This window comes from Tauraco erythrolophus, chromosome 13 (genome assembly GCF_009769465.1).
Source record: "Tauraco erythrolophus isolate bTauEry1 chromosome 13, bTauEry1.pri, whole genome shotgun sequence".
Classification (NCBI taxonomy): domain Eukaryota; kingdom Metazoa; phylum Chordata; class Aves; order Musophagiformes; family Musophagidae; genus Tauraco; species Tauraco erythrolophus.
Window position 1 is genome coordinate 10,720,994 of NC_141477.1, and position 18,978 is coordinate 10,739,971.

An 18,978-nucleotide genomic window follows, 5' to 3' on the forward strand; every position below is an offset into this window, starting at 1 on the left:
GTCATGCTACTAAAAGATTTAAAAGATATAAGCTGCTAAAGGTGTTTATTATGTTATTATGTACAGATGTTATCTTTTTTTTTCCTTTAAATGGACCAACCCACTTTCTTTCCTTCCTGCAGCAGTGAATTCCCGAGGTTAATTACATGCTGCGTAACAAAGGTATTATTTCTTTTTGTGCCTTCAGTTGTGTTCCTTTTCATGGCTGGAAGAATAAGCTGGGAGAATAAAGGCTTTGTGCTGAAGTGCATTAAAGTCAGTGGGCTTTGGCTCCTGCCCAGAAAGAAAAGCAGCGCACGGCTTAATTCCAGGGCAAGCACGAGTGATTGCGTTTAAGGTTTTTTTCAGCAGTGATGGCGCAGCTTTTAGGTTGGATTCTCGATATTCAGCTATCAGACGGGAAAAGCAAACTCCTCCGGGACCAGCACAGAGCCCTAACACTCTGTCTCCCTCTCCACAGGTGAATGGCAGCGATGGGATGTTCAAATACGAGGAGATTGTCTTGGAAAGGGTAAGTGTTCTTTACTCACCCTCCGGCAGCCTTCGCTGCCTCTTCCCACTCGCCTTCCCACCGGCACAGCTGGCACCCTCCGCATGCCCACACCAGCTGATGGGGAGAGGTGGGTCTCCGCTCCCTGCTCTCTCTGGAGGATTGTAGGGGTGTTGTGCCTTCCCTGCACAGCCCCCACGGCATGGGGAGAGGTGAACTTGCTGTTCCCCCCGTTCCTTGCAGACCCCTCTAGCAGAGAGGGAGGAGGGCTTCTCCCTTGCCTCCCTCATTCGCACCCTCGCCCCCACAAGCCCGCCGGCGCAGAGCTGGGGGGGAGGCTCTTCATCACTGCCTTTGCTGGAAAGTGGAGGTGTGGGGAGCTCTGCTTGTGCAGGTGCACGGGCAGGCACCGCACCGCCCAGCACAGGGGACCAATGCCTCCCAGCCACCGGACTACCCATCACTCCAGAGTGCATAGCCTGGTGATAGGAAGCAGCAAGGATGGGTTTACTAGTAAACGAGACCACAATGGGGGGAGTTTCTGCTCAAGCCTTTCCTTGTCTGTTGGCGATGCAGAGCTGATGGCATGCACCACACCGGCCATGGCTAAAATTAGCTCCCTCTGTGGACAGGGCTTATTCAGGGGCAAGCTGGCACCACACAGGTCAGGGAGGACTTTCCCCTGGTGCCCAGGGAGTGGCAAGGATGGAGGGATGGAGAGGGAGCAGGAAGAGCTGGCCCGAGGTTTGCTCTGAGAGGTGGGCACAGCCCTGGCGAGCAGGGATGGCCAGGACGTGCGGCTGCCCGTGGCACTCCGCAGCACACCTTGCCTCCGCCTCGCTGCCACGTGGCCGGTGTCGCAGGGGAAGACGCATCACTCATTATTCTGTTCCTCTCTGCCTTTAGTCATCTCCCTCCTCCCCTTCGCTCTGCATCACAGAGGTGGGTGGACGGAAGGTTATCTGGGGCTTCCGCCTCACCCACCGCTTCCCAGCGTGCCTGATGAAACCAGCCCAGGGGATGCTTCCTTTTTGAGCTGAGCGCTTCTCACTCAGAGCCCAATTTAGAGGCAAAAGCGTTGTTTTTAGGGTTCTTCAGTGCATCCTCTGTCCTTAGCCCACAGTGGGAGCAGGGAGGGAGCTGGAAGGGTCACACAGAGAGGCAGCACTCCTTGCTGCCCCTCTTTCAAAGCCCCAGGCAGTGATTCCCTCTCCAGGAGTGAGAAACTATTTCAGTGCTTATCAGCCAGGGGCAGCATGGACCATTCCCAAGTCATTCCCCTTCACCTGGTCCTCAGTAGGATCCAACAGCCCCGTCTTACTGCAGGGAAAGCAGCCTGGTGCCTGTGGGTGAGACTGCCCCCTTGCTGGAGTGTTTGGCTCCCAGAGATGACCTCAGTGTACTCCAAAACTGCTGGTCTGTCACTGTTATTAATCCTTGTCCTTGTTGTAAAGAGAAGGGCAAATGCAGCAGTGGTTTGGGGCCAATAATTGAGGAAATGCTGTCCACAGAGGGACACAGCTTTGGTTTTACCAACCATACATGTGTCCACAGGAGGAGCTGCCCCCGTGACTACATCACCTCCAATGCCAGCTAAGAAATCCCTTGAACTCCATTTCAAGGTTTATAAAAATAAAAATAAACACCTCCTGGATCTTTTCCAGGTTTTGTAGCTAGCATTGGAGCGCACCCTTCCATAGACAGGCACAATGAATGGGTGGAGACCATTTTGCACAGTCTCACCTGCCTTGCCAGGCTGGGTCTCCAGTGATAGTAAGCAGCTTTTCTGAGCTGGGCACGGGGTAACCAGGATCCAGCTTAAAGGAAGGAGAGCGGCCTCAGACCTTTCACTGTTGAGCACCTCAAATCCCAGCTGGCAGGAGAGCATCCGGGAATGTTGCATAGTGAGAGGCACCGGTGGCTCCCAGAGATGCCACGTGCTGTGTCATAAGTGGCATAAAGTCGGAGCAGAAACCTCTGCATCGCTGCAAGAGCTGCTGCTGAGCCCTACTTGCTGGAGAGAAGCGCAAGCCCCAGCTGGCTGCTTGTGCTAGATGATCCTGGGGAGCCTGAGCTCTGGTGTGGCCCTCTGTCGTGGGTTAGGCTGACCCTCCCACACAGCCGGTCACTCCCTCTCCCCACCTCGCCCCCTTCCACCCCTCGCCTCTGCGAATTCCATATTTAGGCACAACTTGAGTTACATAAAGAGAACACAATATCACAACAACATTGAAGAAGAAGAAGAACACACATTTCACAAACAATCCACCCCTTGTCCCTTCACCAGTCACAACTATCAAAGTTTCCCAAGGTCCTTCTGTTTTTCAGCACTGTGAAGTCCATGTTTTGCCCGTTACCTCTCCCAATCGCTATTCTTATCTCGAATTCCTCAGCCCCATGTTGGGCGCCAAAAAGACTGTCGTGGTTTTAGGCTGATCCAGCAACTAAAACTCACACAGTCTCTCCTTCTCCAATAAAGTGGAGAGGAGAAAAATATAATAAAGGGACTGAGAGATGAGACAAGAACAGAGGGAGCACCCACCAACCATGGTCCTGGGCAAAACAGACTTGGTTTTCTTAAAAGCAAAACAATTTATTGCTAGTTACTTAGAAGGACAGAGGGAAACAAAACCGATTACTCGAGAGGACAGAAAGAAACAAAACCAGATCTTAAAACCGACACCTTCCCCCCCCCCTTTCCTTTTCCTCCCGGCTCTACCTCCTCCCCCCAGCAGCACAGGGGGCAGGGACTGGGGGAGTGCAGGTCAGTTCATTCCGTGCTGTTACTGCTGCTTCTTTCTTAAAGGAGAAGGAGTCCTTACACCCTTTTCCCCTGCTCCAGTGGATCCCCTACCCACGAGGAAAAAATCCACAAACTTCTCCAGCGTGAGTCCAGCCCACTGGAAACAATCCTTCCCCACAGATTGCTCCGGTGTGGGCTTTACCACAGTCTCGGATACTTAGGGAGTTGTAGCCACTCGCTCCCACGTGGGTCGTCATGCAGACTCCAGGTGCCTCTCTGCCTTGTCGTGCGTCCCAACACGACCATCCTCAGGCTCAGGCATCTTCTCCCCACGGGCTGCGAGTGGGTCTCTGCTCCACCGAGGCCGTCCTGGTTGCAGGGGGGCCGCCTGCTATCTCACCATCAGCCGCAGGGGAAACTCGGCTCCGGCACACCTCCTCCCGCTCCATCCTCACTGACCTGGTGTCGATGCAGCTGTTTCTCTCAGATCTCAGTCCTCTCCAGGTGAACTCAGCCCAGTGGGCACCCCGGGAGTGGGGTGCCCCCGAGTTCCCCAGCTGGCTCCGCTGCCGCCATTCTCCGTGGGCGGCGCCAGCCCGACGCAGGCAGCCGCCCGGCCAGGAGCCAGGGAGCGGGGGCAGTGCCCTCCTCCGTTCTCCGCTCGATCCTGGGCGAAGCACCTTTTCCAGTTCCCTTGTCCTGACTTAAATAGGGCAATTCGCAGAGGTGCCCTATTGGCTCAACCCCAAGGGGGATGGCAGTCTGATCTGGTGGCCAGAACTAAGCCTAACCCGGTTCCAAAACCGGGGAGGTCGCAGGGAGCAAAACCCCTCTCCTGCCACCAGAACCCCCACCCCCTCCACATCAAACCATGACACCCTCCTGGCCACAGGTCCCCCAGAAGGGCAGAGCTTCCCATCACCTAACGCTGAGCACTGGCGCTGTGGGCACCCAGAAGGGTGGCTGGCCTGAGCCCATTTGTGTAGGAGAGAGGTGGGCACAATAGGATGTGACAAAGTGTCAGCTCTTCCGCATGAGAAAACAAGGCAAGGAGCCAGCTGATTTTCAAGGCAGAGCAGAAAAAGCAGGAATTGTCCACTTGCATCAAGCGCAGAGCTGGAAGCAGTGCCTGTGAGTGTGTCACTAATGGGGATCCTGTAAGTGGGAGAGGCGGCGCCGGGCCACAGCCGCTTATCCTGGGATGCTGCTGGGATGAGGCTGGAGACGTGGCACGGCCCCTGGGCAGACTTCAGCAGTACAACTCCAAGCATGTCCAGGAGGAAGAGTAGGCAGAACTGGAGACCCTGCTCCATCCTGACAGCCCCATCCACCAAATCCTGCAAATTTTGGCATTAGCACTGCCGGTCCCTGGGTTGGCTCTGTACTGGGGCTGCATCCCAGCGTGCAAGGGCACAGGGATGGGATACTAGTGACTGGCACAAGCCTCACTGCTCCGTGCAGGCTGCAGCATGGGTGTCTCCTCCTGGGGAGCAGCCAGCAAGGGGAGGTTTTCTTCACCAAGGACCACCCCCTCTTCCCCCAGCTTGCCGCCTGCCTCAGAGCCTCTCAGCGGAGACGCAGCAGTGAGGGAGGTCCTCGGTGGCTCCCACTCTCCCACTCCATCTGTTCACTGCTCTGCACTGCTGCACTGAGTGCCTCGGCTGATGAGCGCCATCCTCCCCTCTGGCCGCACATCCCTCTGCCCCCTGAGCCAGGCACCCTGGGGCCCGACAGATGCTGTAAGGGCTCCCGCACCCCAGGCAGCCGCGGCCGGAGGGGGAAGCACTTCGGGAGGGCCGGCAGCAAGTGGGTGCCCATGGGGGAAAGACGCAGTGTTTGATTTCCCACAGGGTAACTCTGGCCTTGGCTTCAGCATAGCGGGAGGAATCGACAACCCCCACATTCCAGATGACCCGGGTATCTTCATCACCAAAATCATCCCCGGGGGAGCAGCAGCCATGGACGGCCGTCTGGGGTGAGTGTACAGGGCTGGAGGAGCAGCCCCACTCGGGCATCATCCGGGATCTCCCCAGGGACCCTCTAGACAGCTCCTCCTTCCCTCCCCTGCCATGGGCCTTGGCACCCCCAGTCCCTTCCCCACAGCCAGGTCCCTTCAGTGCAGGGATGCCCATGGTTCCCTGCCATCAGCCTCCTGTCCGCAGCCACCCCTCCTCCCCTCCCTGGGCCAGGCTCCAGCTCCCATCCTTGCCCCTGCAGCCCAGGGCAGGATCCAGCCTTTCCCCTCATCTCCCAGGGTCACACCATAGTGACCAGCCCTGCTGCCTCCCCCTTTGAGAGGGACCCCAATCCCACCCCAGCAGGGCAGAACCTGGCCAGCTTGGTCAGCTCTCCTTTGCACAAGGACCTGCGTGGCTGAAGGAGAGTGGCAGAGATGTCCAGAGGAGCATGGCACGGGCTGGCGGTTCCCCAGGGGAGCTCAGGGCCACCCTATGCCCACAGGGTGAACGACTGTGTCCTGCGGGTGAACGATGTGGACGTCTCCGAGGTGGTGCACAGCAAAGCTGTGGAGGCCCTGAAGGAAGCGGGCCCCGTGGTGCGGCTCGTGGTGCGCCGCCGGCAGCCCCCACCAGAGACCATCATGGAGGTCAACCTGCTGAAGGGCCCCAAAGGTGAACCTCTTACTCTGCTCACAGGACCAGGGTGCCCTGCTGCCCCGTGGGATGATGTGGGATGCCACAGGGTGCAAGGCAGCATCACAGGAGATGTGGGGTGCGAGCTGGCACTGCCACAGTGGTGGCCATCGCAGGGTGGCCCAGGAGCATGGGACGCTATGGGGCACGGGGTGTGGGACAACCCCCATGGGGCAGTGTGTGCTGGCTGGGCTGTCCCCGTGCAGAAGTGGGGTGGCCCGTTGCCTGCCAGGTTTGGGGCAGCGTGGGAAGCCTAGGGAGGCAGAGAGGTCGTGATGCCAGCCTGGGGCTCCATCCATCTGTCTGTCCCTCAGCCCTCACCTACCCTCTCACTACCCCTCAGGCCTGGGGTTCAGCATTGCAGGGGGCATCGGGAACCAGCACATCCCTGGGGACAACAGCATCTACATCACCAAGATCATCGAGGGAGGCGCTGCCCAGAAAGACGGGCGTCTGCAGATCGGGGACCGGCTGCTCGCGGTAAGCCCATGCCTGCAGCCAGCTGTAAGGCAAAGCTAGGCAGTCTCTGCCGTGCCGTGGTGCCGATCCTGAACGCCAGCACCCCTCCCGCTGGCAGCCCTGCACCTCTTCTCCGGGGTCCCCACTGGGACGGTGCTGTGGGAGGGGCAGGTGCAGCACCAGCTGCAGGTGGGACAGCCAGACCCACAGAGATGGAACCCTGTCTCTGGAGCTCCTGCAGCACCTACCCTGCGGGAAACCGCTCCGCTCCCACAGGGCTACATCGGCCCCTGCCCTTGCTGCCTGCTCCCCTGCCTGTGGCCATGTCACCCAGCCCCTTCCTTCTGGCAGGTGAATAATACGAACCTGCAGGACGTGCGGCACGAGGAGGCGGTAGCCGCCCTGAAGAACACCTCCGACATGGTGTACCTGAAAGTGGCCAAGCCTGGCAACATCCACCTCAACGACATGTACGCGCCCCCTGACTACGCCAGCAGTACGTACGCCGCCGGCCGCTGGCACAGCAGCCCAGGCACTGCAGGGCTGGGGGAATGGAGCGTGCTGGGGCGGCAGGCAACGCTGGTCTGGCCTCCATGTCTGCCTTGTGGATGGATTTGTGCTCCTGATGCCCTTCTCCTCCCTTGCAGCCTTCTCAGCCTTGGCTGACAACCACATAAGCCATAACTCCAGTCTGGGCTACCTGGGCAGCGTTGAGAGCAAGCCTGCCTACCCTGTCCCTCCCCAGGTGACTCCGTCCCGGTACTCACCCATCCCTCGGCACATGATCGGGGACGAGGACTTCACTAGGTGAGTACCAGGCATGAGCATCCCCTAATCCCTGCTCCTTCTTCACTTTCTTTCCCTTCCCAGCCACCTAACCTCATCCCCACTGCCAGTGCAGAGCCTCAGCTGAAAGCCCATTTGTGGGTGCTTGGGGCCCTCGCGGTGAGCGCTGTGCCCACCTCCCTGAGACTAGCCCTGCTCTGTTGCTCCCTGGCTCACTGCATCCCCCCTTCCCCTTTCCCCCTTCGACTCCTCCCCGAGCCTTACACATCTGCCTTTCAGCTTTGTTCTCTTGCTTATTTTACAATACCCGGAATACAAGGTGTTCCCTGCCCTTATGCTGCCATCCAATGCCAGCAGCACCACAAGCTCCCAGGCTGCAAGCCAGTTGTCCCTGAGTGAAGCTGTGCTGGGAGTGAGGGGCTGGGAGGGGCTTACTCTGGGTACAAGTAGGGTTCCCCCTCCCGTGCTTCCCAAACCTGACATTCCAAACCACCTGCACCCAGGTGCCCAGCTGCCAGCCCCAGGCTCAACAGCATCCCGCACAGCCCTGGCATGGCCCCTTTTCCCCACTAGCATCATTTACTCTGCATGAGCAGGTTTGTTTCCTGAACCCAGGAAATAAAAAGGAGCACAAAGGCTCTAAGCCTAAATGTGGTGTAAAACTTCTCCAAAGCCTCATGCTGAGAATGGGAGAGCAAGACTTGGCTGGTCCTGCTCCACTTGCCCGGGCTCACAGCTCGTCCTCCCCCTGCGACAGCCTCGGGGCCAGTGCTGAGCTGGCTCTGGGTTTGGTATCGCCAGGGCCAGGGCTGTAGGGCTCAGGCTGTGTTCTTAGGATTGACGCTTGAGTTAGGCTTAGGGCTGACTGGTTAGGAGTGAGGTCACAGGCTGGTTTTGGGTTGCGTTTACAGCAGAAGATGCCATAGACTCAGCTGGGATTGTCCCATTCTGCGGGGTGCTGGTGAATGCCAGAGCAGGAGATCCTGACTTGCCATCCGGTGTCAGGTCCACTGTCCTCCCAGAGAGTGGCTGCGTTTGCCTTCATCACGGGCATTTCTCACTTCTTGGCGCTTGGCCACGGCCGGGTGCCTCTGTGCACCATGACCTGCACAAGCATTGGCCTCCACTCGCACCCCGTCTCTCCTGCCTGGCCTCAGCACCAGCGATGCCAGTTCTACAGCCTGTTCCTGGCACCGCATTCTCACTGGTGTGGCAGCTTCTGTGCTATAAAGGCATTGGGGGACGATGCCACGCCCAGGAACAGTGCTTTCTGCCATTACGTTGTGCCACAGAAGGGACTGAGTCTCAGCGCTCGGAAAACACATCATCTGTCTCTCACCAGGGACCCTGGTCCCACCAGGGTGTCCCTTCCTACATGGGCCAACGTCCTTATTTGTGGGCCAGAAAGCTGAGAGAGCAGCCCAGCCCGGGCTGGACACAGCCCAGTGGCAATGGCACGGCGATGGCTATGCAATGGCACAGCAGTGGCTCAGCGGTGGCCCTGGTGCAGCACGTGCCGGTGGCCGCTAGAGGATGGTGCTGCCTTGTGAAGGACCCCTCCGCAGCCACTGTCCTCAGCCACAGCCCCCTGCTCCCCTCCAGACTGGCAGCCTGCGATAGGCTCAGCACCTCCCTCATCCATCCCAGGGCAGCACTGAAAACCTCACATGCATCACCGACCACCCCAGGACAGCTTCATCGCCACCGGTCTGTTGGCTCATGCATCACCAAGATTGTGCACTGGGACCACTGTGGTCCGAATGCATCTTACGGGTGTGTGGAAAGGCAGCGACTCCCCTGAAAAAGCAGCTGTCTCCCAGAAGGCTTCTGCCAGCCATTCCCCAGGAGAAGCAGAGGTCCTGGCCTGGATCCAGTATGAAGTCTCTTCCCCTCTCGCGGGCACAAGTGCTGCTGCAGATGTGGACATGGCTCCAGTGACCCTCAGCGTCCTGCAGCACCCAGGGCCAGGGACCAGAGCATCTCTTTTCCAATGAGCTCCATCACTGCAACCCAGACCTGGCATGGCCACACAGGATCCCCACAGTCACTCTGTGCCAAGGTCCCAGTGTTAACACTGCAACGTTCAGCGTGGGATCAGCACATCCTGCTGCCTGGGATGAGGATGGAGGCAGAGAGTGCTGTGCTGCACAGGTGTGTGGAGGGCTTGATCCCCGTCTCCTGGCACGGCTGTGCTGTCCTCAACGCCCAGACTCGCGGCATCCAATGCCACCTTGCAGTGCAATGTTTCTGTGCATGATTTCACAGCAGATGCTCTGTCTCTGTCCATGCTTTGTCTCATGCCACTCGTGCAACTGCCCACACCTCTCCTGGTTTATCAGCCTCCTCGATGTTGAGGGCTGAGCCAACACTGGTCACACTTGAAGTGACTCCAGCCCCATCAGTGTGCTGGGAAGCCCGGGCACAGCCAACCCTGTCACGAGCTTTGCTGTTCCTTGTCCTGATGTCTCCTTGTCCCGTGTCTGTCCTTCCAGGGAGCCACGGAAAATCATCCTGCACAAAGGCTCCACCGGCCTGGGCTTCAACATCGTTGGAGGGGAAGATGGTGAGGGGATCTTCGTGTCCTTCATCCTGGCTGGAGGCCCTGCCGACCTCAGTGGGGAGCTGCGGAGGGGAGACCGCATTCTCTCGGTGAGTCGGCAGAGCCCCCAGCTGCCCCTCCATGGCCTCGCAGAGCCACGGGTGGGCAACCGCAGGACACCTGTCCCCTTCCACCTGGGACACAGTTCGGCAGGGTCCATCCCCAGTGCCAGTGTGGACATGGCCCCTGGATCCGTGGGATCGGTCCTGCGGTGGAGTGGGGCTGGCCGGCTCCTTGCCCGCCCGCCGACAGAGGGCACCCCCGGTGCCCGAGCCGGCCAGGGGCGGGTACCGAGGCTGCCGGTGCTGGAGATGCCGGTACTGGGGGTGCTGGTACCAGGCGTGGTACTGGGAGCACAGGGGCTGTGTGACGAGGCACTGGGAGCGCGGGTATCGTGGGTACCGGTACAGGGGATGGGGCAGCGGTACCGGGGCTCAGGGCAGACCCGGTCGGTGCGAGTCCCGGTCGGTCCGGTCCAGCGGAGCCGCTCTACCCCGGCAGGTGAACGGCGTGAACCTCCGCAACGCCACGCACGAGCAGGCGGCGGCGGCGCTGAAGCGAGCGGGACAGACGGTGACCATCGTCGCGCAGTACCGGCCTGAAGGTACCGCCACCGGGGGGGCGGGGCGGGGCATGCGGAGGAGGGGGCGGGGCGGCGGCCGGCGCGCGGGCCGGGCGGGCCGAGAGGCCGGGGCGGGGGGGCGGCCGGCGAGGCGCCGATTGGCGCGGGGCGGGGCCCGGGGGGAGGTGCGGGCGCCGATTGGTCGGCGCGGCGGAGGGGGGCGGGGCGGCGGCGTCCCGCCGGCGGTTACTGCGCGGCTTTGTGTGCGGGCCGGGCGGCTTCGGGGCCGTTGCCGCTCCCCACCGGCCTGCAGGTGAGCGGCGCTGCGTCCCCCCCGCCCGCGCCCTCCCGGCTGGCCCGGCGACACGAGCCGGGCCGCCTGCTCCGGGCCCGGGCCGGCGGGGGGCCTCGCCGGGAGGGGGGTGGCCTCCGGTGAGGGCGGTCGGTTTGCCGGAGGGCGGCGCGGCCCGGCTCCGCGGGGTCTCGTGGGCCTTGCCGGGGGTGCCGGGACGGAGCGGGTGCTCTAGCAGGACTCACGGCAGCGGCGGCCGCCCTTCGTCCGGAGGGGCGGCTCCCTTCCCCCCAGCGTGGAGAGCTCCGGGGAACCCCCTGCGACCACCGGCCCGGCGGGGCTGGAACCGAGGCCTCGGTGCTGGGCGGGGGCTCGTCCCCGCCTCCGAGCATCCCGCCTGCCGCGCTCTCCCCACGGCAGCCTTTTCCTAGCGCTGGCCTTGCGTTCCCTCGGCGAAGGTGTCGGGACCGGTGGTCCCGCGTGGGGCAGGCAGCGGCTGGCCGCCGCCCGTCGGAACCCGCCCCGGCCTGGAAGGGCTGAAGCGTTGTCTGGGAGTGGGGAGGGCGTCCTGTTGGTGGGCGAGGCGCCGGGGGCTGCTCCCGGGACTGCTGCCGTGCTGTCACCATGTCCCGAGCGGCACCGTGCCGGGGTGCAGCAATTCACATCCCCCGATGAAAGTTACTCTTGGGCCCCACTGGTTTTCTCCCGCAGCAGCTCTGGTCCTCTCTGCCCAGGCCACTGTGCTGCCCTTCGCCTGCCCTTTGCCTTGTGCCTCCTCGATGGCATTGCTGGGCAGCACCCTGTGGGTCCCTGTTCCCGCTCTTCCTCCTCTGTCCCATGGCAGAGGCCATTGGGGTGCGGAGCCGTTAGTGCCACGCAGGGGTGTGCTGTGGGTGTGGGGTTTGTTTGTTTTGGCTTGTTTTTTTTTCCTCTTTCTTTCCAGGAAGCACTTAATGTTCTTGTATTTCTGGCTCCCTTTACCACTTGAGATTTGGCATGGATGCCAACTAAAAGTGGTTCCTAAATGTCAAGCAGGACAAAATGTTTTGAAACCCCTTTAGACTGAGGCTGAAACATCAGTGCTTTGTAGCTGGTGGCTTTCTGGGTCCATGATGGATCCTGGCACATGGGCTACAGCCGTCCTGGGAGGCAGTGCTGCTGCTGTGAAACACAGACTGTTGTATCCTGGGAGTTGACCTCAGCTCTCCAGAGACTTGAAGGTCTTGGAGCCAAGGAGAAAGGTCTCCCTGGTGTGAGCCCCAGGTGCAGGTGAGGCAGGGTCCCCTCGAGGGGATGTGCACTCCCAAATACTTGCCTTTTCTATGTGCATCGTGGCTGTGGAAAGAGCAGGAGAGCTGGATCGTAGAATGCCCAAAGGAGGAGATGCTGGTGGAAAAGGGCTTTGAGAATTTCCTTCCCGCTAGCAGAGGCAGAGGATGGCACCTCTCATACGTGAGCGTGGGCAGGGCTTGCCTGTGGGGTGCTGGAAGAGTGCACACATGCTCTGCCTCTGACCTCACTAAGGCTCCGAGAGAGCAGAGAGGTTGCTTGTGTGTGTCTAGGGGGATGAGGTGCCCTCCCTGCGGGGTCCTGCCAGCCACTAGGAATGGAAAGAAGCAAAGACAAAACCAGGGAAGGACAGCAAAAGGAGCTGCTGTCCTGCCTTTTTTCTGAGCACCCGTGCTTGGTGCAGCGCTGCGTGCTATCAGAGAGAAGCAGGAGGCTGCTCCCTGGGATGGTGCCTCTGGGCTGTTTGAGGTCCTTTTCGCCATGAGCACTTCTCCCCCTGACCTTTGCCTGCCACTGTCCCAGTGCTTGCACTTGGCAATTCGCCCTCCTCACACCCCACACAACAGAGCCTTGATATTCCTCATCTGAAATACAAAAACTTGCTTGATGGCATTTCTCTGAGCTGGCTGCTCAAAGGGAAGTGCAAGGACCCCTCGGTGGCTTTTAAAAGCCTCCAAGCTTTCCTCGTGGCCGTGCTCACCTCTGCTCGCCTACAGCTGGAAGGTGTGCAGGGTTAGGGCGATAAAATACTGGGCTGGAGGGAAAGGATGGAGCTAGGGGTAGTTTTTGCAGGTGGCTGGGCTGGAGCTTGTGGCCAAGCATCCCTGGGGTCTGCTGATAGCCTAGTGGAGCCAGCCTGGCCTGGGGCAGGCAGGTGTGGGTGCTGGAGAGAGTAGGGCATGCGCATGAGGCTTATGTGTGTGTTCTGGGGTTGCTTTCCCATGCAGGTCCCCTCTCTGCCAGTGCCTTCTCCTCTTGCACTATCTCCTAGTGCCCAGAAATCAAGTGCAAAGCCACTGTCGTGTTGGCTCCACTGAGTATCTTTGCAACTGCGCCACGCGAGCGTGTGCCAGTGCTGGGGATACTTGGTGCAGGCAGGTGATCTCCGCCTGATTTTAATGGTCTGCGACCTGCACATGCTCGGGCGTGCAGGGCCATATCTTGCTCCTGGTGCCGAGCTCACCCCTCAGTGCAGGATCAGGGCTCTAGGAGCACCTACACCTAGGAAGAGAAGAGCGATGGGAGGGTGGAGTGGTGTTTTTATTGAGTTGCTGAGTGGGAATAGCAAACGTCCTGCCCTACCTGGCATGCGGTGCAGTGCCATGGTGGCACTTGCAGTAAGTAGTACTGGGTCACCTGTTGCATATTTTTCAGTCTCAATAAGTTTGTCCTGAACGTGTCTGGCGCTTGAGTTATGGGAATGCCAGGGAGGTGGGGATCAGCCATGGCTCACCTCCCTGCTGCGGGCAAGCTTCCCGGGTGAGTTTCAGCTGCATGGGAGATCTCCTTCCAGGATGCGGAGGCAAGTGGCCATGAGCCAGGGAGCAAAGGCAGGAGCACTGCTTGGGGGGGGGTTATCTGCCAGTAATTGTCTTGGATGCTGCTCCAGTGCACAGATAAGGGGGGGCTGATGGCAGCTTGGAGCATCTCATGCTGGGGATCCGTGCCTGGACGCATTCTTGTGTGATCCGATCTAGGTGGTCCTGCCAGACTGGCAGGGGGATTGGACTAGATGATCCTTTGAGGTCCCTTCCAGTCCCTAACATTCTGTGATTCTGTGCTGGCTTCTGGGGTACCATTGCCTCCCCTGCACTGGGAGGGAGATGGTGGGTTTGTTTTTGGGGCTGGCTGCTCTTCCACCTTGAGTCCTCCTGCAGTTGGAGTGAGCACATGTTGGTGGCTCCTTGGGAGACCCTTCCTAGGACGGGGGTTATGTTTGCTCTCCAGGGGATAAAGCCAGAGCAACACTTGTATCCTTCTTCAGTTTGCTGCATCCAGCCTGACTTATGCTTCTTGTTGCACTGGCAGACTTTTCCCAGCCCCTCCAAGCAGTGCGGTTGCTCCAGCAAAATTTGGAAAGTCCCTTTTCATGGAGTGCCTCGACTGAGTCGTTTGAGAGCTCTGCCCTTGAGTTGCATGCAGGGGATGCAGTTGCTGGCAGGGCAGTGGCACCCACGGTTGCCCTCCCAGCATCCCCACCCTGACGCCAGTGGCCACTAAATCTGCTTTTGTCCTCCTCTGCCTGCCTGATCCCAGACATGTCCTCCACAATGGGCTTCTTGTGGAGAAGGTTGTTGTGGCAGGAATGCGAGCCTGCATGGTGGGGAGCAGCGCTCCTCCCTGTGTGGGGAGTGCAGGGAATCTGTGCCCCCGGTGGGGTCTGGGACGACTTGGCTGGGGTTGGGGGTTGTAGTACCCAGCTCAGCAGCTTTCCAGGGGAAATAGCTGTTCGTACCAAAGAGGGTTTATGACACAGCTGTACTTGCTTCTGATGGATGCTCCTCTGGGATATAAGAGCTCATGGGCATCCTGGGGAAAAATGAGCTATGCTGCAGATGGTGTGGGGCAAGAGGTGCAGAGCAGGATGAAGCTCATCTCTCTCTGCTGCGAGCTCCATAAAACCGTGATGCAGGTTGGTGAGTGCAAAAGTGCTGCTTTGGTGTCAGAATTCAGTTCTATAAAATAAGCCTTGCCCATGCCTGGCTGCTTCTGCATTTCCCTCTGCTAGCAGCAAGGCAGGCGGGGGCAGTGGGTGCCCCTTGGCGCAGAGCAGCTGGGGTCAACACGGGTCTGGTGACCTCCGCGTTAAGCATCTGACCCTGCTTGGCATGTGACACCTCTTGAAGCCCCTTCCCCTGCTATGGAACCTCATGTGGAGCTTCTGTGTGCTGTTTGGCATTTTTTATGTCTATTGCCTTTTTTTTTCAAGTCTTTAAGTAGAAATGCATCTTTGGCAGCTGGGTGCAGAAGGGGGATGTCCAGGTGGGTCCAGTTGGAGAGTCAGGAAATGCTTACCTGCAGCTGCATCCAGCCCCGTGTGCATTTGCACCAAGTTGCCTCTCCTCTTGCACGGTGAGGGGCTGGCTCTCGAATGCATCCCGCAGTGCGTTTTTGCCGGTGTGGTGTTGCCACTGCCCCCGTGCGATGCGGCCCGGCAGCAGCCCGCACAATCCCCGCCCCGTGCTGCTGGGGCTCTGCTCTGCAGCCAGCACTTCCCCCCACTGCTCCAGTTCACAAAAAACCCCAAACCACATCGAAACCATTGAGTTGTGGAGAAGGCTTTCCAGGCAGGTCTTACAGCAGAGAGGAGACTGGTCCCTTCTCACCAGGACGTTGGGGTGTGACTGCAGGGTGTGCACAGGGGACAAAATCAAGGGTACCGGGTGAGAGCTGCAGGGTGGGCTGGGGCAGTGCCAGCAGCTTCCCTGGTGCCACGGTGCTGCAGTTGCTCACCGCCCAGCAAACCTTCTCCGGTTGGCCCTGGGAAAGCAGGGCTGATGCCTCCACCCTCTGCATGCTAGCCCGACCTTTACACCCGGCTGAAGGTCAGGCTGGTGTGGCAGCAGGCGCTGGGGTGGTGACTGCTCCTCACCAGCTGCCTGGCAGGTAGGTGGTGGCGGTGGCTTCTGGAGTGTCCTCCGGCTCCTCCTGCGGGTCTCTGCTGCTGGGATGTAGGAGTGAAAGGTGAATTCCTGCACCCCCCTCCCCTTCCATGGATGGGGGCAGTGCTTTGCCTCCCCCTTCTCCATGCCTGCTGGTAAGAGGGGCTCAGGTGGGGACCCCCCCCAATGGCTGCAGTCATGTATTGCTGCTCCAGCTGGTGGGTGGTGGTCTCTTGGAGAGGCTCTCTTTCTCGGCACGTTTTGAACTGCTCTGTAGGTCAGCAGCTCTCTGAGCCCTGCCCAGCCATTCCCTCGCTCAGCTGCAGCCCGGGAGTGGTAGAGTTCTCAGCAGACCTTGCCTGAGCTGCCTGTGCAGGGGTTTGGGGTGGGTCTGGGAGCAGCTGGTGCCCTGCCTATTCCAGATGTTCTACCTGGACTCCCACAGGGTGCTGCAGCCTCTTTGGCTTCATCCTCCCTTATCTGCAGGGATGAACAGGCTCATGGGCAAGATGCCCCACAGACAGACTGCCATCGCCTCTCTCGGCGCTTACCAGGGGTGGCTCAGGGGCAGCTCCTGCCTGCACTAACCACCTCTCTTCCCGCAGAGTACAGCCGCTTCGAGTCAAAGATCCATGACCTGAGAGAGCAGATGATGAACAGCAGCATGAGCTCCGGCTCCGGCTCACTCCGGACAAGTGAGAAGAGATCTCTCTATGTCCGGTAAGGCTCAGCTCCAGGCAGCCGAAGGCGAGTGGGATGGGTATATCCCACGGTGCGGGATGCAGGGTGCAATGGTTGAGCCTGGGCCATGCAGCACCTCTGTGGACAGGTGTTTTGGAGGCCAGGAAAGCAAGTGTGATAGATACATTATGGTGATAGATGCATCCTGAAGCCCAGAGGGCGCAGCAGGGAGACCGTTGCTTTTGCACTGGTTTGCTGGGGCTGGGTGATCTGCACTCACGTGCCTCTTCTGAGGGCTGCTCCTCCTTGGAAAGCACTGGTGTCTCTACAGAGCCCTGGGTGGCTGCTGGCCAGGCTGACCCACTAGGGATCACTGGGAAATGCCGGGCATCCAGTGCCGCTTCTGCCCTGGGCAGCTTGGGTGGCGTTCAGGGCGCTTCCTTCAAACCACTCCCTGCTAACAGGCTTCTCCCTGTCTCCTTCTGCCATTCCTGTGGCAGGATATGGCTGGAGGGGAGATGAGCTCTTAGGAGGATTAGTCCTCTGAGCCCTCGATGTGCATTTGGCCTGGAGCCAGGCATGGGGCAGACAGGGGTTCAACAGCCATGCGGTTCTAACTGCTGCAAGTCCTGTGCCACCAGGGCAGCCCCTTCTCGCTGCCTGCCTCCTACCCACCATAGCCCGAGTAGGGTGACAGCTAATAAGTAATTTTAACGTCGTAATTAAAATAATCCTGTAAATCTTTGCCCTACGCAGCCTGTTGCAGATGGGGCTGGCAGGAGCAGGGGAATGCTTCTCCTTCCCTGTGGGAAGGATGACAAGGGCCAGGGCTGCATCAGCCTCAGCCTGCATCTCCCACTGTGTGGCTGCTCCATGCAGAGGGGCTTCAGGCTGTTGCTGGACCTGGTGCAAGCCCAGCCTGGCAGGAGGAGAGAGCTGCAGCTCTGGGTTCATGCAATTCACGCCTTTTTGCAAGGCTCTGCAGGCATCTTGCTTGATGTAGCATCTTGGGGCTCTGTGCTGGGGCACCATGTTGAATAACATCATCTTCCTGGTCTTGCCATCGCTCCGCTCTTCTCCCATGGACACCTTTGTGGGTAGACGAGGGTTTAGGCTGGGTCCAGCTTGAACTGAGCTTGTGAATCTCCTATTCTATGCCTGGGTAGGTGCTGCGTGTATCAGGGCATGCCTGCAAGCCCGAGAGCTCCCTGCTGATTCAGGGCTACTTGTAGCATCCTTCCACATGGCTTTGGTGGCCTCTGCAGTGCTGTGTCCCCTCACATACACCCAGGTGGCTTCAGAGGGGAGCTGGGCAGTGCCTTGCTGAGAGGGTGAACCCCGGGGTGAGCTTTCCCCCAGCACGACCCATCTCAGCCCTCCTGGCTCTGGTGGCTGTGCACCTCGCAAACGCGCTTGCAAGAGCTGCTGGGTGGCCAGGCTGCTCCAGCCCTTCTGGGTGGGGTAGTTTCGAGCACAGTTTACCCGAAACCAGCCGAGCTGCAGTGCTGCAGACAGGACATCAATTACAGGACTTGCTACCCAACTGCTTGAGTCAGCCCGTGAGGCTGCGTTGCACCCTACGTGCTGTCACCGGTGCCGCAGCCAGGCACCTGCGCGCCTGCTGGAGCTGATTTCGGGGTGCCGGAGCTCGCCACATGTTCCACGACTGCAGCTGCGCAGCACAGGCAGGGGCGAGGCGGGTTCTCCTGCTGCCTGCACTGCCACAGGGCAAAGTCTGCTGGTGCTGCGGCTGCGCTGGGCAGGGATGGGTGTCAAGTGGGCGTTGTGCTGGGGTGTGGGGCGCAGGCCATGCTGAGTCCCTGGCACTGCTGCCTTGCTCTCCAGCCAGACCATCTGTTCTCCTGACTGCTCGTGCAGTGTGCCTCGAGTCGGCCTGGGGACAGAGCAGGGCAGACCACGCTGCTGTCAGGTCCCTGCACCCTGTGCACTCCAGGGAGCTCCCAGCCACGGTGGGTCCTGGGTGCCAACACAGCCAGGGACTGGTCCCCAGGAGCATCATGCCTTGGGAAGCAAATGCCTTGTGCCTGTGCTTTGCAGGCATCTGGCCCTTGCGTGAATCTTGCTGTGCTTGCCTTGGGGTGGAGTGGCTGCTGCGGGAGGAGGCAGGGAGCCACAGGGCCAGCGCTGCTCTGCAGGACAGGGTGCAGGGTGTGGGCAGGTTGCCCTGCAGCCTGCCTTGTTTCAGGAACCAGCCTGACCAGTTCCCTGGGGCCTTGGCTCGTGCTTTGCTCCCAGTGGTGCTGGCCTCACCTGCCATGTGCAGCTTTGTCTTTTGGCCAGGAGCTGCCTGCAAGGGTTGCTTGCCTCTGGCCAAAGCACCCTGTGGTGCTTTGCTGCCAGCTCGAGCGTGCCGGGGACTGCACTTGGGTGCAGAGAGACAGAGCACAAGAGCTGCCTCAGCCCTGAGCAGGCTGGGAAGAGGCGAGCAACCTGGAGGTTGGATGTACCTGGATGCGTAGGGCTGCATCGGATCTCATCCCAAAGAGCCCTCCCTGAGCTATAGGGCAGCCCCTCTTCTCGTCCTCCCTGTATGAGACTGGCTGCCTTGACCCAGTCCCAAATGACCTGAAAGGTTTCAACACCCAGTGCTTCCCTGGCAGTGCTGGAGCAGGAATCTGGCTGAAGAAGAGTCTTCCCAGCTCTGCTGCTCCACAGGACCTGCCGCAAGGTCCCTGGCCCTCCCGTTTGTGCCGTGTGCTTTCAGATCTGCTTAGGAGTCCCTGCAGTGGAAGGAGGTAGTGAGCAGGGCAGAGGGTGTCCCTCCTGGTTGAGGAAGGCTTGTTAGTGCCAGCCAGCATTTGT

The 18,978-nt window shown here is 59.8% G+C and overlaps 1 protein-coding gene across 1 annotated transcript in view; it reads left to right on the plus strand.

Annotated features, from left to right (window-relative positions):
- The window catches only part of DLG3 (discs large MAGUK scaffold protein 3), a 78,361-nt gene that overhangs the window by 48,219 nt on the left and 11,164 nt on the right, over positions 1-18,978 (plus strand). Inside the window, 9 exon segments of the mRNA XM_086619854.1 lie at positions 461-511; positions 5,084-5,208; positions 5,694-5,863; positions 6,228-6,364; positions 6,695-6,839; positions 6,991-7,150; positions 9,622-9,778; positions 10,230-10,332; positions 16,080-16,194. Of these exon segments, the coding sequence (XP_086475980.1) occupies positions 461-511; positions 5,084-5,208; positions 5,694-5,863; positions 6,228-6,364; positions 6,695-6,839; positions 6,991-7,150; positions 9,622-9,778; positions 10,230-10,332; positions 16,080-16,194 (1,163 nt within the window).